This window comes from Mytilus edulis, chromosome 9, assembly GCF_963676685.1.
Source record: "Mytilus edulis chromosome 9, xbMytEdul2.2, whole genome shotgun sequence".
Taxonomy (NCBI): domain Eukaryota; kingdom Metazoa; phylum Mollusca; class Bivalvia; order Mytilida; family Mytilidae; genus Mytilus; species Mytilus edulis.
In genome coordinates, this window is record NC_092352.1 from 3,734,199 (window position 1) to 3,759,582 (window position 25,384).

A 25,384-nucleotide genomic window follows, 5' to 3' on the forward strand; every position below is an offset into this window, starting at 1 on the left:
TCACGAGTTGGTTGACCGTTATGAAATAACCGTTTCACAAATGATATCGGATATGTTCCTTACGTCGTAACTACAATCCCCTTCCCTTTCATGAATATGACCTACCGAATTAGACTATTTACCGGATTTGTAATCACATAAGCAACACGACGGGTGCCACATGTGGAGCAGGATCTGCTTACCCTTCCGGAGCACCTGAGATCACCCCTAGTTTTTGGTGGGGTTCGTGTTGTTTATTCTTTAGTTTTCTATGTTGTGTCGTGTGTGCTATTGTTTTTCTGTTTGTCTTTTTCATTTTTAGCCATGGCGTTGTCAGTTTGTTTTGGATTTATGAGTTTGACTGTCCCTTTGGTATCTTTCGTCCCTCTTTTATACATATATGTATAGAATATAAAAATAATAATCTTTATTGCAAAATTACACCCATGAGGGTCAAGCAATACAATCAAACAATAATTTTATACTATACAATGCAATACAATGAAATACAATGTAATACGATGAAATACAAAATAAAATAGCAATTAAGTAAATGAAGATTTTTCTGTAGTAGGTTTTTCTGTGTATTGACGTCATGGCTACAGCAGACGGTTCGTCCGTCACTACCTCTCCTGGAGATACTACTTTGATGGTTGTGGCATTAGATTTTGGTACCACATACTCCGGATATGCATTCTCCTTCCGTAAAAATCCTCACATGATTTTTGCCAACCAGCAATGGGATAGTTTTTGGTGGGGTTCGTGTTGTTTATTCTTTAGTTTTCTATGTTGTGTCGTGTGTGCTTTTGTTTGTTTGTCTTTTTTCATTTTTAGCCATGGCGTTGTGAGTTTGTTTTAGATTTATGAGTTTGACTGTCCCTTTGGTATCTTTCGTCCCTCTTTTACATGGAAATGTAACAATAATAAAAAATATTGTTGTTACATCGACGACTAATAGTCGAAATGCAGGGTGTGAGAAGAAACAGATAACTTACGAATGTAACACTAGTATTTGTGTCTACGGTTACATTGCGGTATTGTTACATTAGACACTACAATGAACGCTAGATCTATTACACTTAATACTTCCGTAGTTTATATGTACTAGTTAATATAAGTAATAATGACGATGCTAATAATAATTATAATAATACTAATATTCAAGATGTCTTACCGTTTTTCGAAAGCCTACCGAAAGACAACTAGAAAACGGTTAATAACGTTCAAACATTTGGGACAGTGGATATTTTTTTTTATTTTTTATTGATCTTTTTGGTGTTCAAACTACAGTGCATACATACATTTTTACAAGACATAAGTGAATGACATGACATGTATGGCATTGTTATACTATTGATATTATGCAAATAAGACATAGTTCAAAAATACAAGATAGTGGTGTGAATATTCAGTATATGATACGTCTTAAGAATACTTTGGAATACATTATACTATAACAATATTAAAAAATAAATTTAATTAAATAGCTTCATAAATTCCCCCATCTGTTGGCAAATGACTCGTGTTTGTCTTTAGAAATATATAAATATTCTAATATCTCCAGACGTCTTTTCAAAAATTTAAGAAAAGCTTGCACAGATATGAACAGTCTGTCTTATTGTGTGTTCTTTACATAATAAATGTAATATTTTGCCTGTAGAATGCAATAATTTAGAACTAAGTTATCAGAACTCAATACACCAAAAATGACACTGTCTTTATTCAAGAATAGTTTTTCTCCAAAAACTGAATACCACCAATTTGAAAAATCTCTCCAAAATTGTTTTATTTCTGTACATTCAAAAAATTTATGCTCTATAGTTTCTATTTCTTTACAACTGGCACATTCATTAGTTAAGGAAAGTTTATATTTTTCAAGAAGATAATTATGTGAGACTATTCTGTGTAGTAATTTATATTGAAAAGCTTGTAGTTTGCTTTCTATAGTACATTTGAAAGCTAATGAATAAATATTTTTCCATTGTTCGTCACTAATTTCTATATTAAAACTTTCTTCCCATCTTTGTTGTGAAATAGGAGAAACACTTCCCCGATCGATAAAAAGTGAATATACATCTTTAGCAAATAATTTACTGATAGGCATTTTTTTATTATCATGCTCAAAAACGAATCCAAATGAGTTGCTGTTAGGTGACATGTTTTGTTGTAATAACAAATCTTTCCAGTCACGTGGTATAGCAAGCTTAATAGATAGAATGTCTACAAAAGTGACATTCAGGTTATATTTTTTGTTAATAGCGTCATGAGACAAAAAAATGCCTTTATCATCTACAATATCATTGATGAACCTTATGCCTTTCATGTACCAAGATCTGTAAAAAATACTCTTTTGATCAATTTTGATAAACGGATTGAACCAAATAAATTCTTTTCTAACATGAAATGCATTTAACGGGATGAAAATACCCTTGAAACGTTTCCAAGCAGATAGCACTTCTATATAAAAAAGAGGTGCTTTCAAATTCAAAAACTCAAATTCACATCTGCTCATAAACAAGTCCTCTAAATCAAAAAGGGAGAAAAATGCTTTGGAAACATGTTTCCATTTGGAGTCATGTTCTGATAGAAATCTTTTTACCCACATAATACGAAAGGATAACAGCTGTACTTCAAAATTTGGAGCTTTCAGTCCCCCTCGCTAGGAGACTTTTGAATAACTTCCGATTTAACTTTCGGAGTACTACCATTCCATAAAAAACTATTAATATCACATTGTATTTTAATTACATAAGATCTTGGTACATGTGTAGATGAAATGACATAAATAAGTTTCGATATTGCAAGTGATTTAAGAATTACAATTTTTCCGATCAAGGAAAGGTTTCTGATCCTCCATTGTTTAATTATTGATTCCATTTTTTCTATGCATGTATCTAAATTAGAACAAACCATTTCTTCACAAGCATTAAATTTTAAACCTAAGGTTTTAAAACCATCTGTCCATTTAATAGGAAGGGAACCTTCTTTGTTAAACTTATTTCTTCCAATCAATGTTGCTTCGGTTTTAGACAAATTTACTTTTAATCCTGAACACTTCTCAAAATCGTTAAAGGAATCTAATAAAATTTGCGCGGAGAAAACATCTTTCAAAAACAAGTGGTATCATCAGCCAACTGTGAAATTTTGATTTCAGTACCCCCAATTTTTATACCAGATATCTGATTGTTCTTACGAATACTTATTGCCAGCAGTTCAACGGCCAAAATAAATAAAAAAGGAGACAAAGGACACCCTTGTCGAACACCTCTCTCAATTGTGAATGGACTAGAACTAAATCCATTATTAACGACAAGACTAGATATATTTGAGTATAAAGTTAAGACCCATTTCCGGAAATTGCTACCAAAATTAAAACAAATCAATGCTTTTTGAATAAATTTCCATTCTAGCGTATCAAACGCCTTTTCGAAATCGACCAGTAATATAAGCCCTGGATAATTCTTTAAAGTAGTTAACAATATAATATCAGCAATGAGTCGTAGATTTTCACCAATATATCTACCAGCCACATATCCCGTTTGGTCCGGATCTATAAGCTTTGGAAGAAATAATTTCATTCTTTCCGCAATAACTTTGGCTAATAATTTATAATCAAAATTTAAGATAGAGAGGGGACGCCAGTTCGACAAGAGTGTTCTATCTTTATCTTTCTTTGGAATAAGAGTAAGAATACCCCGTCTTTGGTCTATTGAGAGGGTTCCGGTTTCGAAGGAATATTCATAGCTTTCTAACACATATTTTTTTATATCAATCCAGAAAAATTTGTAAAACTCAGCAGTAAGCCCGTCTGTACCAGGGCTTTTCTTATTTTATAATGTTTTTAAAACTTTAACGCACTCAGATTCTGAAATATCTGCATCGCATATATCCTTTTCCAGATCTGTAAGCTTAGGAATAAAATTTAAATCAAAAAAATTAGAATCACCTGAATATTTATCAGGGTCTTCTTTAGATGCGTACAAATTTTCATAGAACTGTCTCTCTTCGTTTAGAATTTTTTCTTGTGACACAATTTCAATGTCGTTTACAACTAATTTGTTTATACATTTATTTTTATAATTGCGTTTTTCTAATGATAAGAAATATTTTGAATTTCTTTCATTGCCTTCACAGTGCTCGGCGTGTGATCGTATAATAGCCCCCCTTGTTTGATTATTTACTATTTGCTCTAAATCTTCTTTAACAATGTCTAATTCAACCAAAAGATTATTTATATCTTTATCTAAATATGTACAAGAGAGAGTTTTCTGAATTTCGTCTTGTCGTTTTTTTAAATTGGACTCTCTTTCCCGTAACTTCATGTTTTTATATTTCGAATACTTGACGGTTGCACCTCTTATTTCACTTTTTATGGTATCCCATTTCAAGTTTTTATTTTCTAAATTGTGATATTTATTATTACATTCTGATAAAGTATTTTTTACTATATCCACATAATTTTTATCTGTCAGTAAACCCGAGTTGAATTTCCAGAAACCGGGACCTCTCTTACTAAAGTTTTCGCCGGACAGTGTCAATTTAATAAGACTATGATCAGTTTTTATAGACGGGACAATGGATGTTTTGGTAACACTGCTAGACAAAAAATTCAATATCAACCAAAAATCTAAGCGACATTGTATAAGAGGGGTTCTTTGACGCCAAATATATAATCTAGAATCAACATTTTGTGTCCTCCAAATATCACATAACTCAAATTCTTCTATAAAATCTTCTAATTTACTCGTATATTTGGCAGGTGTGTTATATTTTGAACCACCCATTTTGTCTAAAAATGGATTAAGTATCGTATTAAAATCTCCACCCAAAACGAGATTTTGATCTAACCTTTCGTTTAATAAAACCTTGATTTTTTCAATATATACTATTTGTTCATTTTCAAAATTTTTCGTGGGCGCATAATAATTTACAAAAACAAAATCTGTGTTATCAATTTCAACAGTTAGAATGAGATACCTTCCGTTTTCATCTGCTATTTTTTCCTTTAATATATAATCGGTTGAGCTGTTAAACAAAATAGCAACACCTCTAGAGTTGGTTTCCCCGTGCGAAAAATAAATATCTCCACCCCATTCCCTTTTCCATATAGTTTCATAGGATTCAATACTGTGTGTTTCTTGTAAGAAAATGATGTCGCTCTGAAATTTTTTCAACCAAAGAAACATGGATTTGCGTTTAAAATCGTTTCCAAAGCCATTTACATTAAGAGACGTTAAATTGATACAATAATTAGCCATTATCTAGTTTTGGCTTTACAGTCTTATTAATTTCATATGTAATACACGTAACGTAGTTGAACATTATATAACTAAGTAGAAAAAAAATACAGAAAAACATATCAAAAATACAATACAATACAAAAAGAGAGAATTCTCTCTGTTCGGTCTGCCTGACCTAAACTATATGTTTAATATTAATGTTTCTAATATTCATTGTTCAGTCTCAATAAAACACATGTAACTTTCATTCATTAATGACAACAATACACTATAGGTAAAACCAGTTACGGTTTAAAGTACATGTAACTTTCATTCATTAATGACAACAATACACTATAGGTAAAACCAGTTACGGTTTAAAGTACATGTAACTTTCATTCATTAATGACAACAATACACTATAGGTAAAACCAGTTACGGTTTAAAGTACATGTAACTTTCATTCATACATAAAAGCAATACAATTTACAACCTTTACTATAGATGACCCAATTACGGCTTAAAGTACACGTGCACAGGTACACAGACATTCTTGTCGTAAATTTTGTTTACCTTTTATTGTCGACATAAGAATGTGGGACACAGTTGTAATTGCCAATATTTTTAATAGCAACAGTTGGTTGCATTCATCATTGGATTCATGGATTGATAGTTGTTTGCATATATACGGTTGAAATTACAAGATTTGTAATGGGTGGAAACACGTATAAAAGTGCACTTATAAATGTGAATGGGTGTACATTATATATACTTTTGATCACCAACATAGGCTAGCTGGGGAAAGGTATTCATGCTTTACAAAAAGAAAAAAGAAAAACAGGATTCATTTTATAGAATACCCTCTACTAGAGGTAACATGTTTATTCTACCGTGTGCATGTGCAATTTATGTAAATATATTGTCAACAAAGAAAAAAGTGGGATTTTTTTTTCTCCGGGATTATAGTAATACACAAAATAGATGGTTACATCATGATGTCTGCGTACCGGTACCGTAAGTAAATATGTTTTATAATTTTGCAATATATGCTGCATGTATTTTATTGACTTTTTTAATTCATGGTGACATAATTTAAATAAAGAATCGGATAAACTTCTATGTAAATTAGTTTTGTCTACAAATGACCTAAGTATTTCATTTGAAGTTCATTTACTTATAAATCGCTTGTATTTTATAGGTGGTGGTGAAATTTATAAATATACATGAAATAAAATAGAGAATGGATACTCTTAGATACTTTGAAAAAATTGATATATAGGCTTTGAAAAGAGAATACATGAAACTTAATATATAATATCTAACAAATTGTAAACCTGAAAGAAAAGAAAATTAGTATTCAGCATGCTTTACTACATGTTAATTGTCTATCAAGATGAGTTTAAACAACAGTAAATTGATTTAAAGTTTTATTTTTTACATTTTGCGGAGAACCGACTTTACTCCCTCCAAGATAATATTGTTTTTCCTTGAACCTATCTTTGCTGTACCAGATGGCGGTGTACGTGAGGAAATAATAGTTATGTTAGGTGCATCTATGTCTTTTAAATAGTCAAGTATCCTTGATCCAATTCCATAGTCTCTGTCATCATCGTACCCGTCGTGTTTATGTCCGTCTTTGTCTGTAAACCGATATACCAATGTGTTGTAAGTGCATGCTGATACTGAGCCCTGCATTATTTGTCGGGCAGCTTCACGAACTTCTGCGTATGTGGTGGTGACAGCAGCTGTGACACAATACGTGTGACCATTGTCATTAACTTCATTAGAACTAGTTTGTTCAAATAGGCCAAATTTAGATTTGCTAGTATCAAAAATAGCCAATGCTTTTGGAGTTGACACTTTTTCAACATATTTGGATCCACTTTTACCGAAGAATAGACTTCTTCCTTTAATTTAAGTATCTACATCTATTTCTTTATCCTCTTTTTGTTTTTGTACCAGTCTTTTTCTGATTTCACGCATATCGTCCGGAAATTGTGGAGTTATGTATATGCCATTTAGTAAGTCTTTGTTTTGTTTGCCTATTGTTCGTGCAGTGTTTATGACATGCTCCCGGTCATTGTAGTCATGGAATTTAACAACTATAGGACGGGTGCTGTTTTGATTTCTTTGGATCCCTATTCTGTGGGCTCGGTCAATTTTAATGTTTTCTGTTATTTTCAAAAAATCAGTTTTAATTCCGCTTTTACATTTTCGTCTTTACGTTCATGAACCCCTATTACTATAGCATTTTCCCTCATGCTTCGTTCAACCAGGTTTGCTATTTGACTTTGTTGACAATCAAGTCTAGTTTCTAAATGTACAACGTATGACTTCATTAGATTTAATTCCGTTGTAAGATTTGTGTTTTGATTTCGGACTTCGGCTATCATAGTTGTTTGATCTTCAGTTTCTGTAGCAACAGCTTGAAGTCTGTCTTCAATGCCATCTTTGGCGTATATATCATTTTTAATACCATGTATTTCTTCATTTTGTGTTTCAAATTTTATTATTAGACTGTTAAGTGTTTGTTGTATACCTATTATACCACTAAGAAGTTTGTTGTTGAATGTTTGATAATCAGAGTATTCACCGAGGTTTTGTTCGAGTGAGCTCTCTGTCTCCGTCTTGTCAGTATCCGCCATTTTCATTATATCTGTGTTTTGTTTACAATTGAATGTTTCTGTCTCTATTTCTCTTTCACGTTTACGAGTTTTTTGTTTTTCACTCATTACCTTAATTCATTACTTTCAAAGTAAGTTTGTCATGTGTTAATTTCCGGTAATATTCACTGTTTCACCATGTTAAAGTTAAAATTATCAGGCAGATCGAGCAGAGAAAAAAAATCAACCATTCATTTCGAAGGGCAGGAAAATCATCCTTTTTATTGGAAAATGACGCGTCAGCGGCATTGTTCCAATACCATTGACCAGAACAACAGGAAGTCGATTATTGCCTCCGCCTACCGCACTCGGTTTCATATTTACTATTTTACAAACTAACTGGTATCTGCTTGTATTCCGCTACACTCGAACAAAGTGTTGTAGTCGGAAAAGAACCAGTTTACATAATTTATTTTATTTACAACAAAAATGTTGACCTGTCCATAGGAAGGCTTGTATAGTCCGCGCTATTATTCTCCAAAATTGGACCTTCCAGTGGGGATGCGGACTATATAGTACAATTAGCAAGAAATAAGAGAACAAGTTCCATATTCGCGGCGAAGTGGTTTGTTTACGTTCCGCCATCTTTGTTATTGATATTATAGCCTTTTTTAGCCTTTTTAGCTATTTTAAATTTTTTTTTAAAGTACTGTGTTTATTTCTGACTTTGCTTTTATCTTGAGTCAGTCCCGAGTGTACATGACCCCCACGTCTAGGCTCTACAACGAAAAAACAAAACAATAATGGATGTGGTGCGTAGAAGTTCTCGTGTCCAGGCTAAACACTTGCCTTTTACACCTGGCAAGGGAGTTGTTAAATCGAGAAAACATAAAAACACTAAGTCTACTATCAGAGATCAAACTGTTCAGTATACTCTAGATCGACAAAAGGCTGTTAAGAAAAAACTAGATGCTGCCAACCGATCTTTCTTAGTCACGCCAGAAATTAGCCCTGGTAATCTTGTCTTGGTATTCTCAGCTGCTGCATATGAAACGTTTAAGAATGTCACATTTGGTGTATTAAACAACTTACAATACTCATTAGACATCACAAGCACAAAAGACCAATCTGGTGCTGTAATATATGACTCTGTCGCAGTCAAAGCGAAATCTGTAAAACTATATGTGCTGAACTTCTACCACTCGAGCTCAAAGGTCCTGCTTAATGGTAAACAAAATTACATGATTGACTTTATACAAACAACACTACAAGAAATCATGGGTGTGTTAGATCGGAGTGAGGACTTTACTTGTATAAACAACACAATCAAGCACTATTGTAAACATTATCTTGAAACTCTTGATAGTTCAAATGACCATGCAAGTAATAAATGTAACAATTCTAGTGACATCAAAAGTGTACAACATATAGACAATGAGTCAGTGACTCCAGCCAATATTTGCCCTGTCTGTAACGTTCCATGTGAATTCTCCTCAAAAGCAATAGGGTGTGATACGTGCGATAAATGGCTTCATTACTTGTGTGAACATCTATCACCTAAAGACATAAGATACTATGAATCTGATCACTCAGCACAATATGTTTGTCGTAGCTGCATGAGTTTACAAGCCTCTGTTGCGAATGATTCTGAGGGCTCTAACGTTCCTAACCATCTTGTTGCTAATCTAGAAAGTCCTATACTCAACATCTCTGATAAACCTAGCGCATGTGAAAATTTGGAAAGGTCAAAGTTTAAGGTTATGGAACAAACTATACCTAAAATGCCTATATCTAATACTGCTGATGCAAATCAATCACTTATTAATGTAGTAAAACAACGGGTAGAAATCCAACCAAAAAAACCTAGCGTCTCTAAACAAAGGTCAATTGTATCAACTAACTTGGATGATATTCATGACATAAGAGTAGTACCAAATGAACTGAATATTCCACATGTTCCAGATGCACATTCTGAAATTGGAAAAAGTACAAACAACCCTGGCGACACTGGTAAAAGATATTTTTATGAACAAGAAATTGCGCATCTTAAAGATTGCCTGTGTAAGAAAGAAAAGTTATTAAGAGCTAAAGACTCCACAATTTATAAGTTACAAACTGATATTTCTAGCCTACAAAAAGAATTAACTACTAGTAGGTCATATATTATAACTCTAGAAAGTGATAAATTAGACTTAGAGCATTCTCTCCGTATACATAAGCAGAAGCTTGCCAATGAATTATCCCAAAATGAGGATTATCCATCAGTTAAAAATTCACAAAAACACAATGTTCAATCTCATTGTCATCATAGTGCCGAGCAAGATTCCATAAAAGTCTGGGTTTTGGAACAAAGAATTAAGACTCTTGAATTTGATATAATCAAGCAAGATAATAAAATGGCAAACGTACAAGATAAAGTTAATGAAATGCATATTCATCATATATACAACAAACATAACCCTGAGAAACAAAGGGGTAGACGAAAGCGCAATGGTAACAACAATAACAATCGCCATAGAACACATAAACAGGCTAATAATATGCCATCTGACATAACTGAAAATGTGGAAAATAGTTCTCTACACAATTTTTGCAATGATAATTATAATGATTTCTGTACGCCAGCCAGACGGGATGAATCTGTTGTAATAATAAATGATCCCCTTGAAAATGAAATGGATAATTATTTAATGCAAACCCCTGAAAAGGCAACTTCAGGTAGTATCGATAGTACTTTTTTAGACATGCGCAATCGCCCAAGAGGCAGGAAAAAGTCTGTACAAAATATAACATTATCTCCAAAAGTGCCGATCTGTGCAAAAACACAACTGAACAGGGAAATGATAAACCAACAGCGAAAGGTGTGTCAATCTTATCCGAGCACCCCGTGCATGCACCCCTCCGACTGGGAAGAGATAAGTCTAGGTCAGGTCAGGACTTGTTAGATGAATCTGATGGTGTAGATAGTTTACGTATTTTATCTTTTAACATTGAAGGATTTGTAAGCAACAATGTATATCTGCAAAATCTTAGTGAACATTTTGACATTATTATGCTTCAAGAGCATTGGCTGCATTCTAGAGATAAATATAGAATTCATGATGATTTTAACCTTTTTAATTCATATACTAAATGCTTTGATGATGATAAATTCGATATTCCTATTCAAAGAAGTCGGGGTCATGCTGGTGTTTCAATTATGTATAGAAAAACATTGCAAACAATTATTAAAGAAATTCCGGATGGTGGAAACAGAATTATTGGGGTTTTAATAAAACTAGCAAAACCAATACTTCTGTTATGTGTATACCTTCCAACAAGAGGAAATGGATATTCCCGTGATGACTACCAAGCGATATTGGATGAACTCTCGGAAATTATTCAAAAATATAATGACTCATATACAATTATTCTTGGAGGAGATATGAACGCCTCGTTTCATCGTAACAGTAGTAACACTAGAGATATTGACTTTAAATTATTTGCCAATGAACATAATCTCTCTTTACCTAAACTTTGTAAAGAACAAGATACTTTTTTTCATTTTAATGGGAAAGACTCTTCGCAAATTGATTACTTTATTCTTAATACTGATATTGTGACATCCTATAACGTACTGACAAGAGAGCTGTGTAACACCTCTACACATGATCCAATTACTATAACTGTTCCAATGGAAAAGTCTATTGATGAGTCGACTAACTCAGATAACAAGTGTGTGCGGAAAATTGACTGGAATAAAATTGACACCAATGAATATGAAAGAAAATTGAGCCATAAACTAGACTCTGAACTCCAAAATTTAGATTTGGAATCGCTTGATAATTTTATAGATAATCTGTGTGAAATTGTTACTGACACAGCTAGGGAGCTTGTCCCATCTAAACAAAATTCTGGATCACGTACTCATAGGAAAGGCAGAGTTTGGCCTCCACATATTGTGGATATTATTAGGAAAGAACAACATTGTTTTTGGAAATGAAAACAAGCTGGTCAACCAAAAAGCAAAGATAACAAATATTTTAATGAATTGAAACAAACGAAAAAAGATCTCAGGTCTGCTCAGCGACAGCTTGAAGCATCTAAACGTCAAGACAACCTTATCAATATAATGGAACTTCGTGAAACTGATCAAAAACAATTTTATAAACTTATCAAACGCCAACGGGACCACAACTATATATCAACATGTGTTCTTAGATATAATGAAAAGATTTTTAGTGACTCTATAGCCATTTGTGAAACATGGGCTGACTATTTCCAAGAGCTGTCTACCCCTTTTGATAATGAATTTTTTTATAACAGCTATAAACAATTGGTCGAAGATGATGTAAAAATACTACAGGATCTTTTTAACACTAATAAAGAACCCCTAGAATTTTTATCTGAGGATGATGTGGGAAAGTGTATAATGTCTTTCAAAAATGGAAAAGCAGCTGATGAACAAGGTATTACCATTGAACATTTAAAATATGGTGGTCAACCTGTTATTAAAATTATAGTGAAATTAGTAAACTTTATACTTCAACATATTAACCTCCCATCTAATTTAAAAAGTGGTATATGTTATCCAGTATTCAAAAACGGGGGCAAACCTAGAGAAATGCCTAACTCTTATCGTAAAATTACCGTAACACGTACTATTGGAAAAGTTGTGGAAAAACTTCATCTATCAAAAAATGTGAACATTATTAAAGATAAACAAAGTCGGTTGCAAAAAGGCTTCACAGTTGGGGAATGTCCTTCGGTAGCAGCATTAATCTTAACTGAACTCAAGGCTGAAGCTAAGAAATTAAAAAAAAACAATTAATTATAACGTTTAGTGATGCTCAAAAAGCTTTTGATATTGTGTGGCACTCTGGGCTAATGAGAGAGATGTATAAAGGTGGAATGACCGGTGACAATTGGTTACTATTCAATGAGTGGTATAAGAACTTGGAGTCCTCTGTAATGTGGCAAAGTATCAAATCAAAACCAGTTCACGAATTCCAAGGTGTTCGCCAGGGTGGAGTTTGGTCCCCGACTGCCTATAAGGTCTTCATAAACACACTACTGAAAACGTTTGAAATGAATGGTCTTGGTGCTCACTTGGGTTCTATTTACTGTGGAATACCCACTGTTGCCGACGATGTTACTCTGATTTCCAACAACCCGTATGAGATGCAAACAATGTTAAATGACTTGTCTGATTATGCAAATAAACATCGCTACATAATTAGTAGCCAGAAGTCATGTACTCTACAATATGGAAGTAAAACTGAACATTTATTTACACTGAATGGTCAACCTCTTCAAAATTCTGTTAAAGCGACTCATCTTGGTATAGATCATGATGTCAATTCTAAATATGGTGTGAAAGATTGTGTACCTAATAGAATTCAGACAGCTAGGAAAACAGTGTATGCCCTCATGGGAGCTGGGCTCCATGGTTTGAATGGACTTAACCCTAAAGTCTCTATGCACCTGGTGAAAATTTATGTGCTACCCAGACTTTTGTATGGATTAGACTCCATAATACTTTCTGTCTCCGATATGAAATAACTCTCCGTATATTACACCAAGCTTTTAAAGCAGATCCAGCATTTGCCAGAGCGCACTTCCACTAGTGCTGTCTACTTACTTCTCGGTCAAATTCCAGTTGAGGCTGAATTGCATAAGCGTATGCTGATTTTTTTCGGTAATATCATCAGAAACCATGGTTCTGTCGAGCGTGATGTTGCTATAAGACAACTGGCTGTAATGCCAAGGGATGCAAATAGTTGGTTTGTCAAAATTATTGACTTAACAGAACAGTATGGCTTACCATCACCACATGATCTTATTAATGTGCCTCCGGGGAAAATCGAGTGGAAAAATATTGTAAGAAAATCTATCTCTTCGTATTGGATTGATCTTCTAAAATCTGATGTAAAATCAAAGTCATCTCTAAAGTTTTTAAATGTCAATAATATCACTCAAGGAAAAACCCACAATGTCTGGGATAGCTGTGGAACAGAGCCGTTTACTTCAACTATGGCCAGCATAAAAGCAAAAATCATGTGTGGAACTTATACCTTACAGCATGACAGAGCTAAGTTCGACAGATCTGGTGGAACTAATTCAGCATGTAAATTATGTGGCAAAGGAAGTGAGGACATTAAACATTTCCTTCTATATTGTGAAAAATTGAGGGACATACAGGAACATTTCCTAAATATTATACTAGTAAAGTTATATGACTGTGTTGATATGGAAGTGTATAATGAAATATTATCATCAGACGACTTACAACTCAAAGTTATTATTGACTGTTCATCCTTTGAATTCCTAGACGAATCCAACATTTCTAATATTGAATGTGTATCTAGAGGTTATTGTTATAGACTACATCAAAGAAGAGCTTCGCTACTTCAAATAACCTAGTTATCATCATTATTCAATTGACAATAATCTTGAAACTGTGATTAATTCCATGTGAAGAACTGTTTTGAACTGTGCAAGTAGAAGTATGAATAAGCCAGGAGTGGAGTCATGTACATATTTACCTTAAAGTTTATATATTAAATTTCCCATGATTTAAAGTAAATTTAAATTCCCATTGAAATATATATTAACTTCCCATTAAAGTATATATTAACTTCCCATTTATGGTTACTATTTGTATATACCTGGTTAACATAAAATTCATGATGAAACCCATAATAAATCATGTAGTTAAGGTGTGATTGAGCCCCTGTATATAGCAACTCCCAAGTTACACCGTATGGTGGTGCGCCTGACAGAGGCGGAACTTACAGATTAGGTAACAGGTAACAGAGGGCGCTCTCATGATTTTTCAAACTAATAATTTTAACTCATCCATATTAATAAGTTATTTCTATTTAATATCAAATTAAAAGTGATAAATATAAAAACTCAACATTACATTACAAATTTCTCCTTTCTGTTCAATGCATTTAGAATTTGTAAACTACAAAACGTAATCGGTTATTGTTCATTCCGTTTTGGTGTTTCATACCGACTTAAATGGTTTGTATAAGCTTAAGACCCTTAAAACATTAATGTGATAGGTATATTAAAGACTGTTTTACAAAAGGATGGAACTGTTTTATTTTCAAAGTCGTATTATAGTGATATCTGTCATGTACGGATTTCGACTCTCACCGGTTAATTTCTTCTTTTACTATGCTTTTTAAACTTCCTTTCAAAACATCGCAAAGTTTCAAAATTGATTTTTAAGTGAATTAAACTTATTTTAACAATCATGAAGCGTTCTAGAATCATTTTAAAGCAGTTTCTAGTTCTGTTTGATGAACGAAAGCAGGGTTTTTCAAGAAAATACCGCAGACGATCGCAGAGGATTTGAAATGTACAACTCAAATCGGCACCTGGTTAAATCGGCATCTAGTCAAATCGGCACCTATTTGAAGTCATTTCGGCATCCAATAATATTTGTTATAATATTTTCTATTCAATTAATTAATAAATTTTACCAAGTACATAGTTAATATGTTGTGTATAAAGGTAAACAACGAAGCCCTTACCCAAACTGTTGTTTTAACAATGAGACAATTAGAAAAATAAAATGGAAAACAGTTTAAACTATGAGTCCCTCTCAATAAATCAAACTTTCATGCCAAATAATAGCAAATTTAAGATGTTCTTTGTCAGGAAAGTTTAAACAGCATTAAACCAACAATCCTGTAAAATGCTCAACTGGTTAAAAAATGCAAAAAAAAAAATCCAATACCTTTAATTCCTAAATATACCTAAGATATATAATTAAAAATACATGTTCCAGACCATATGAGTATTTGGACCGTATAGGTATACTCGTACAGTCTGACCATACGCGTACGGTCGGACCGTATGAGTAAACGCGTATGGTCCAGTACGAGCTAACCATTTATCACAATCTTTATTTTTAGTTTTATATAAATTGTTATCATTACAAATACTTTTAGATGGATAAAATGAACAATTGAACAATTGAAATTAAATATTTGTTTAATTGTATATCTGAATCCTATTTTGGTACTCTCGCCCAAGGTGACACTTACTACCACAATTAATGATATATTTTTTACATTTACATGTTTGCAGTTCATTCATGTTCCTTTGCATTTGCATTATTTTGTAAAGTTTCTAATATTCTAAAATTGTCGTCCCACATCATGTTAACTTCTAATATCGTAAACTTCTATGATCATAATTCAATTAATGTTTTACTGATCGACATGCTAAATACAAGATATTAACTGATTTAATAAGTGTGAATTTTTGTATTAGTTAAAAAATAAAGTTTTTATTCCAATTACAATTGGAACTTTTCCATATTAATTTGAGAGTTAAGTTATGTTGATCTGTACATGAACTTTACATGCAATTGTAACTTATAAACTTAAGGATGTACTTAGGTGAGGTTTTGGAATTTGTGTCAAATGTTCGGACTCCTTGGTGTTTTTCCATACAATACAATGTAAAATATTTTGCCTCATAACACCCATTTATTTTTTCATTAATAGCTCATGAAAGGTCATTTACCAACATTTTAGAAGATTCTTGATTTTCTTTCTTTTGTTTTGAGACTCAAATAATACCAATGCAAATATAAGGTAAAAATCCGATTCAGCCTTTTCCCGCCATATTTTAAATCTTAATTTTAAAAGGAGGTCCATGACCTATCAATATGTTTAGCTTATCTTTATCATTAATTGATGCTCTACCAGCTAATAGTATCAATTTTAATTTCTTAATTTCTTAATTTTTACATAATCTCACCTAAGTACATCTTTAAGCAACTTCTTAATGATATTAATCAGACCGTATTAGTATTTTGAAAAAGTACGCATACTGGGGTCCAGACCGTACGCGTACAGTCCAAATACTCATACGGTCCGGAACATACACATTTAGTTGAGAAAAATAAATATTTACAAAATGTACATGAACCCCAAAAATGTGAAAGTAAATATTTTCGGACAATCTCTTCCTTAATAGATATTTAACTCTATTTGCTTAAATACTGAAAACAAATCTGGCAACCCCTTTCTTATTTTTACTCTTTTTGCTTAAAATACTGTTAAAAATATATAATTAACATGGGTGACGAATTGACTATATAGGGTATCGATTTAACCAGGTGCTGATTTGACTATACCGGGTGCCCATTTTGACCAGGTGCCAATTTAACCAGGTGCCGGTTTGACTAGAATTCTTTGAAATAACTTGAGTTTCATTAGATCTTTGATAACAGTAATAAAAAAATTATTTTAAATTACCTAAAATTTTCTGGGAGAAGGGGGTTCGACTATGTACCAGTGAGAAATATACAAGCCTTTCTACGGTATTTATTTGCACAATTCAGGTAGTCTTGACCTATTCATTTGTCTTTAAAAAAAACCCAGCCACTTCACACACACATATATACGAGTATCCATTATCTGCTTACGAGACATGTTGCATTTTGAAACTAATTACGGTATGTGAAAATCAAGACTTGCATAAAATATATCCCTATATTAGAAACAGTGGCGTCATTTTTCCTCAGAGCTTCCAGATCTTTGATTAATAATAGGCTACAAATATAATTTTTTGATATGTTGTTTGGGAGATTCCATATTTTCTGTTATGCTGAATGGTTTACTACAACTCGCCTGTTCACAGCAGATATACGTTATAGCATCCATCATATTTCCAATACTTATATAGTGAGAAAAACATGCCCATCTGAATTTTTATTAGGGTATAAATGACATTAATAGTAGGCATTTACAATTATGGTTGAAAATATGTTAATATTTACTCAAATTGTGTCACATAACCAAATATCAAGCATATTGGTTACATAGGGTAAATCACTTTTTCTTCATATTGCATGATTTTAAGGTGGAGTCATACTTAATAGCTTCCTTTTGAGCAGCAACCCTCTATCAAGGAAACCATGATAGGAAAAAACAAGCCCGGGAATATCGTATCAATTGGGAGATATATACTCCGTATGCATTCTACATATTCATAAATTACATCTTAAATACAATTAAGCATTTTAATGTATAGACCTCAAGAGGTTTTTTTAAATATTCCATAGCAGTAGTTATAAAATCACACAGTATGTATGTCGGTTAATGAGCAGTTGAGGATACAAACGTATAATCGTATAAAAATGTATGACTCCTCCTCAAACTCCGTACAGTGATTGTTTCCGTTCCGGAACTTTTTTCCTTTACTCTATCTACACTAATCACTGCCTTCGGCTTTTTCGTAACCCGCTCTTCATGATGTTTGACCCGGATTGACCTTAGGCACCAGCAAAAAGTATTGACGGGAAATATAGGATAAGAGTTACCTTTCCCGACTGAGCTTTATCTACCTGTGCGACAAAATATATCCGAATATTTTTCCAGTATTGACACCTTACTTAAGACAAAACTTTGACTATGCAGAGAAAGTGTAGAAAATTAAAAATATGTATTAGACACTATTGAGTTGGGATTAAACACTTCATAAAACTTATTAGACTTTAGAAAGAACTTAAATATTTTTTCGTTTCAAAAACATATGGAATGGGACTGCTATATAATTTTAGGATTAGGTCGAGCTATTTCGAAAAAGTTAACAGAATGTTGAGCAGAAACATATGCACTAAGTAGAACACAGGCTGATTTGGATAGTTTAAAATCGGAGGTAAATAGAAAGATTAAATGACAAATATTTAGAAATAGGTAAGTTTAAGTTGACATGAATATCAATTATATATGGTCATTTTTGATAAATTTTCTGTTTACAAAACTTTGAATTTTTCGAAAAACTAAGGATCTTTCTTCCTCCCAGGAGTAGATTACCTTAGACGTATTTGTCACAACTTTTGGGTCGTCAATGCTCTTCAACTTTGTATTTTTTTGGCTTTTTAACTGTTTTGATCTGAGCGTCACTGATGAGTCTTATGTAGACGAAACGCGCGTATGACTTAGCATATTAATCTATTGCAATAAAAAATCATAATATCTAATAAAATTTGTAGATTTAGCAAACAAAGTCCTTATATTTGTATAAAGTAACATTCGTTTATAGTGGAAAATTGTTTAAACGTTGAATAGGGTACAATTAAAAATTGCTTGCTGGTCCCTCTCTGTGATTACCATTATATTACGCTGGTTCATTTCCCAATCAATCCGTCACCAAGGGAAGATAAATAAATCGATTTTCGTTCATAGTCTTTTTTAAAAATGATGAACGGTTCTTTATATTGGTATGTAATCATTTTAAACGTTTCAAATTTATGAAATTATATTCGTACATCAATGTTTTTGATACACCAATAACAAAAACTGAAATATATTGAATTGATACATTTTGTAATTATTCAAAATTATATCAGAAACCTAAACTTAATTATAAAATAATGAACCTGTTAAGGGGAGAGAATACTCGCAAAACTTTTTTCGAATTGGCACATAATACAACGAAATGTCACTCTTGCATACAAATGGCACATCAATATATTTAATTATCTGCGAAATCGTCCCCCACCTTCAATGATGATTCTAAATTATAAATATAACCAAAAGTTGCTAATCTATAGATAGTTAAGACTAATGAAAGCTAACCCAATGTAAAAATATTTCTTTGCAATTTTTTAAAACTTCCTCAGAAAAATACTCGAGCCACTTGACTTTCATAACTCAAAATTAACGTTTTTACACAATATTTGAATAAAGTCGTTGAAGATTATTCGCTTCTCAAAGTGTAAGACGCAATAAATATCGTATGCTTGCACCATCCTACCGAAATACGGATTTAATTAAGTCCTGAACATTTCGACATTTCTTCGTATATTTTGAACAAAACCGGTTTTAACAAAATCACAAGTACGTGTTAAGATCCGACTAAATACCTATTTTCCTATATGGGCAGGTAAAGTTGCTATATGACGTATTGAATTATAATCCTGGTACCTTTAATAACTATTTAACTTAATATATAATGTATATGAATAAATTTTGTTTTTGTACATATAAATAATAGAATTATCGTAATAACTCAAACAGTTCTCCATTTCCATTCTCAATTATATCAAATGTACCAGGATCATAGTTTAATACGCCAGACGCGCGTTTCGTCTTCATAAGACTTATCAGTGACGCTCAGCTCTAAATATTTATAAAGTCAAACAAGTACAAAGTTGAAAAGCATTGACGACCCAAAATTCCAAAACGTTGTGACAAATACGGCTAAGGTAATCTATTCCTGGGATTAGAAAATCCTTAGTGTTGCGAGAAATTTAAAGTTTGGTCAAAGCGACAAATAAAATCCAACATATGAAAAATAAGTTTAATCTTTTAATTATTTTTTGGGAAGAACAAATGCAATCAACACATCTAACAAAAGTTTTGCCTACCGTATAGATGTAAAATTAATTGAATAAGAAGAGAAAAGTGAAATTTGGGTTATTTCTTAGCAATTGATATAGAAATAGTCTCTTGCAGTTGTGTATTGTATTTCTGCTACGTAATGTTGTCATTTTAGCGGTATTTTGAACTTTGTCATAAAAGCGAGAAGTTTTGCTAGATATTTAACCAGATTTTTCTCATAATGTCCTGTACCAAGTCATGAATATGGCAGTTTTTTGGTGTGTGACCCGGATTTATTTTGGCTTAATCGAATTATAACTATTGAACAGCGGTATAGTAATGTTGCCTTTATTTAGGTACAAAAAAGATCAGACAATACAGACCTCCTGGTTAACAATGCAGGTGTTCTCTGTTTTAGGTGCCAAAAATCAACATAATTAACGTTGACCTACAAGACTGGGATAAAACCAGAGAGGAAGTCAGTAAGATAGGACACATTCACTTACTGGTCAACAATGCTGGTATATTTAGGAAGTCATCGTTCATCGATACTCCAAAAGAAAACATTGATATATAAGATATCAAGTATTCCATTAAACTAATGATAATATATCTTTTGAATGTATGATTAATTTTTATATTTCACCCATTACATCGATATACTTAAGCACTTGAAGGTGAGGGAAATATACGATTTAATGTTTTGGTACGAGTTTTATTAGAAAAGACAGGTAATGTTTTTGCTTCCAATTTTTGTTTTAAAATTAAATTTGAGACTGCTATGCTTCCATATATTTCGTTAATCTATTGTTTATCGGCAGGTAAGAAGTCATGTATATGTTTTGTTCCTAGGTATCTTTAAAAACAGGTTTTCTACAGCTACATTCAAGTTTTTCCATTGCAAATTCCTTGCAATAAAATGTAAGGTATTTCACGTGCTGTTTTTTCAGTGTATACGATGAATATTCTGTTTTGAAAGATGCTCAAACATATATTAATTATAACAATTAAACAAAAATGGCAAACCATTAGTATGGGCACTACTAGATTTGGTCTGCGCATAATAGCTGTTATGCGACTCCTGGGGAATACATGATTGCGTGAGTTTACGAACTATTAACTGCATACTAATTGGTTATCAAAGGTACCAGGATTATAGTTTAGTACGCCAGACGCGCGTTTCGTATACATAAGACTCATCAGTGACGCTCATATCAAAATATTTATAAAGCCAAACAAGTACAAAGTTGAAGAGCTTTGAGGATCCAAAATTCCAAAACATTGTGCCAAATACGGCTAAGGTAATCTATGCCTGGGATAAGAAAATCCTTATTTTTTCGAAAAATTCAAAGTTTTGTAAATAGTTAATTTATAAAAATCGTGCCAATTAAAGTGCTCGTATGCCAGTCAAAAGACCATTGATGACTCGTAGGCATCATCAAGCTTGACATCAGTGGTCACCGCAATCGGACTTTGTACGGTGGCGTCGAGTCAATTGGTCTGACGAGAGCAGATTCCTCCTACATCATATTGATATGCGCATGCGCGTATGGCGTCTTCGGAATACAGCATAAAGGGAACAGCACATCCTTTGAACTACAGCGTTTTGTCGTGGAGGTTTGGTAGTTTGAGGATGCTTTTTATTCGACTGCAAAATTGACCTTTATGTTCTGGATTGAACTATGACGGGTAAAAACATATCGTGATAACATCATCCAAATCAAAGTTACCAATAAGAAAGCAAGTCAGATTTACACAGATTTTACGATATTATGTTTGAAAGCGAACGATTGTTTTTAAGATGGAATATTTCATTATTTTCGGTTATTGCTAAGAAAATTATAGACAATGGAAAAGGTGGAAGTATAGTTAACATGTCAAGCATCTTGTCTGAAAAAGCATTACCTGACGGTTGTGTCTATTCTACAACAAAATCAGCTATTGATATGTTGACTAAATGTTTGGCATTAAAACTGGGACCTTATTATGTAGGTACATCTCATTTATACTGATGAATTCCTCATTAAGAAAACTGATGAAAAGGGTACTTAACAAACTCCTCACGGCTGGACTGATTGATTAGTATTACATATTTTGTTTCCATTTTAGGTAGTACATAGCACTACAGGGAGATAACTCTGTAACTAGCTGAACGTTTTAATAATCAAAATTAGTGTTTGTTAAACTCCTATCTATACAATGAAACTTTTCTGATAAAATGCGTGATTCTAATGTTCGATTTTTTGTCAAAGCGTGAAAGTAAATATTTTGTCATATTTTTTTGAAAATGAAACGAGCCGAAGTAATTTTAGTCAATGTATTCGATACCACATTAATTTCAAGATGTGAGTTCAACCGAGTTGTAATGTAGTAGTGTGTTGGTTGCATAATCTTGAGACTGGAAAGTAGTGTGTAAAAACAATTGTTGGCCATATTTCCTTTTGGTCATGGTGTTATCACTGTAGTGTTGTGTGAACTTTTGTTGTTCGCCTTATTTCCTTTTGTTCAAATCTTTGTAGTGTCGTATGGAATAAAAATCGTCTCATTTCGTTTTGCTTATTAGGTAATCTGTGTAGTGTTATTTTAATTATCGTTTGTCTAATTTCCTTTTTATTGTAAAGTGTTTTCCGTGGGTGAAATGTTGTTTTTATCATGGTGTAAGTGTTTAAAATGTTGTATCCTGTTATTTCCAATTAACTATGGTCACCGTGCTACTGTCTTTCTTTGACTCTCGATTGTATATTGTCACTTTGGTAACGTCTCTATTTTCAAATACCAAAACGTATCATAACTTTTTGGAATTTTCGATCCTCAATGCTCTTCAACTTTATACTTGTTTGGCTTAATGAATATTTTGATATGATATCTTTGATAACTATCATAATCATATACGATTCTATGTATATTTCCTATTTTGTTATCAGCCTTTGGAACCAATACTTTATTTCTAAACAATAGATATAGGAAGTTGTGGTATGAGTGCCAATGAGACAAGTCACAATTTATAAAGGTAAACGATTATAGGTAAAGGTACGGCCTTCAACACGGAGCCTTGGCTCACACCGAACAGCAAGCTATAAAGGGCCCAAATAATTACTAGTGTGCAACCATTTAATCGGGAAAACCAATGGTCTAATCTATATAAAAATGCTCAACGAGAAACATCTATAAATTACATAAACAGACGTCAACTACTGTACAGCAAATTCCTGACTTATGACAGGTGCAAACATTTACAGCTTTTTAAGTAAGAAATAAGCGCATATTTAAATTTTTGTGTTATGATTTATTGTTCTTATATTATATAAGAGTGAATGCAGTTAATCCTATTGTGGTGTGGACAGATATGACACGGCCAATTCAAGGACGAATTAATGCCACTCCTTGCATTGACACCAATGGGCAGATTCCCAGGTAAGAATAAATACGACCAATCTCATTATAGTGTGGACGAATATGTGTCGGCCATACATAGACAAATCAGCAGATTGTCGATAAGTTAATTGATAAGACCCAAAAGCAATCTATAAAAAAAAAGTTTGTTATAAATCGAAAAGAACAAGACGACGAAATGTCATTTCCGTCTTTTGTAAATATTTCTCATAAAAGACATTATCAGGAGGCTGAGTTGTTATGTGTTGTGACAGCAGGGTCATTCTTTTGCTTCCAACAATAATCAAAATCCAAACCACGCAGTAGGTCATTAAAGTCTCTAGCATGACAAAACAAATAAAAAAATGAGCCTATCTATCCGAAGATAAACTGGCCATATACACTAAAAAGAAAAAGAAAAAAAGAAATACGGCGACCAAATACAACATCTGACTTGTTGACTTCTGTACATACCGACATATTTAGAATGGGATGGAGCTAAACATTAACAATAAACACTCGATCCTACCCTAATAATGGACAATAATGTAACAGCATGACATACAAACAAACAGAAAGTACTGATTTACTCACAGTTACGGAAAGCTAGTGTAAACCCAACTACAAATAACAAACAAACTATGTTTCCATGATTTAATTACCCATAGGAAAACACTCAAAGGAATAAGTTAAAAATTGTCATAAACCGTCAAAAACTCGTTATGTACCAAAAATCACTGGCTACTCGTCCACATTTGCTGTATTGACGTCATATTTAATAACTTTTTTCAGAGAAAGACGACGTAGTTAATGCCGTTGTGTTTTTACTGAGTGACAAGAGTGGAATGATTTCTGGTGAATGTCTCCGATTTGATGGAGGATAAGGTGTACATTGACTACTGGTTACGTTAATTTCTCCGAGTTGATCAACTTGATAGAGGATATGGTGTACACTGACAACTGATCACGTGTAATCACGTGTATTCACGTGCACGTATCAAATAAATGCTTCAGATTAACATGTCACATACATAGATCCTGTATTGCTAAATTATAATTATAGAATAACTAATGGAAGAATTCAAATAGAGAAAAATATTCAAAGAGTGACCGGACAACACATTAATTCACGAATGCGCGCAGCGCATGAGTTAATTATCAGTGTTGTTCGGTCACGAGTTGAATATTTTTCGATATTTGAATTCTTTAATTAGTTATTCTTTTTATTACATTGGCAAATGGCTTTTTTAAAAGAAATAAATGTAAAACATGTAAGGAACTATATCATTTTTTCGACGCATTCACAATTTGTTTGGTCCGCCGTTATCGAGGTCTTGACAACGCTTATTGTTGTATAAAGTCAGAGAGTGAAATAACAAGGTTTATTTCACATGTGAAATTATCGGTTTTTATTTAACTGGGAAATCAATCTAATTCATTGCAACCAATGTAATAATCACATATCAGAATAATTGAAATTCAGTTATTCTGTAATGAGAAAAAAAAATGTTATGAATACTTATAATCGAATAAAGGATGCTGTACAAATTAAAAACGAGTTGTTCAATATGCTACACATTGCCGTAACAAAGCATTCTTAAGTTTATTTTTTAAAGTAAAAGAACTTTTTGTATTTGGAACTTTTGAAAAAATGTTAACTATTTTTAAAGTTTAATATTTTTTTTGAAATTGTTTATTTTGCTCGTTAAAAAGAATCAAATACCGGAACATGTCATTTAGACATAACATAAACCAATTAACAGAGATTGCCAATACAAGTAAAACTAATAACCTGTTATCTTGTATGAATAAAATCCCATTTTGCCATATCGGGTAATAAAGCTGTTTCCCATTGTAGACGGTTGTACAGTGTAGCATA

The 25,384-nt window shown here is 32.6% G+C and overlaps 3 protein-coding genes across 3 annotated transcripts; 2 read left to right on the forward strand and 1 right to left on the reverse strand.

Moving 5' to 3' along the window:
- Window positions 1-6,632: 6,632 nt before the first annotated feature.
- Window positions 6,633-7,930, reverse strand: LOC139489391 (uncharacterized). The gene is made up of 2 exons (XM_071275705.1): window positions 7,423-7,930; window positions 6,633-7,105 (listed from the first exon to the last, which is right to left on the reverse strand). The coding sequence occupies exons 1-2, from the start codon at window positions 7,928-7,930 to the stop codon at window positions 6,633-6,635; spliced, it is 981 nt and encodes a 326-aa protein (XP_071131806.1).
- A 3,982-nt stretch (window positions 7,931-11,912) lies between these two features.
- LOC139489392 (uncharacterized) lies at window positions 11,913-12,611 on the forward strand. Its single transcript, XM_071275706.1, has one exon. It carries the CDS (start codon window positions 11,913-11,915, stop codon window positions 12,609-12,611), a length of 699 nt encoding a protein of 232 aa, XP_071131807.1.
- Window positions 12,612-12,676: 65 nt separating this feature from the next.
- Window positions 12,677-13,342, forward strand: LOC139489393 (uncharacterized). The gene has a single exon (XM_071275707.1). It carries the CDS (start codon window positions 12,677-12,679, stop codon window positions 13,340-13,342), a length of 666 nt encoding a protein of 221 aa, XP_071131808.1.
- The last annotated feature ends 12,042 nt before the right edge of the window (window positions 13,343-25,384 follow it).

Excerpts from the sequence above, each read along its gene's own strand:
- LOC139489391 (XM_071275705.1), bottom strand. The coding sequence starts at position 7,930 with ATGAGTGAAAAACAAAAAACTCGTAAACGTGAAAGAGAAATAGAGACA. Across the intron at positions 7,106-7,422 it reads AGTAATAGGGGTTCATGAAC|GAAGAAGTCTATTCTTCGGT; the intron begins GTAAAGACGAAA and ends CTTAAATTAAAG.
- LOC139489392 (XM_071275706.1), top strand. The coding sequence starts at position 11,913 with ATGGAACTTCGTGAAACTGATCAAAAACAATTTTATAAACTTATCAAA.
- LOC139489393 (XM_071275707.1), top strand. The coding sequence starts at position 12,677 with ATGTATAAAGGTGGAATGACCGGTGACAATTGGTTACTATTCAATGAG.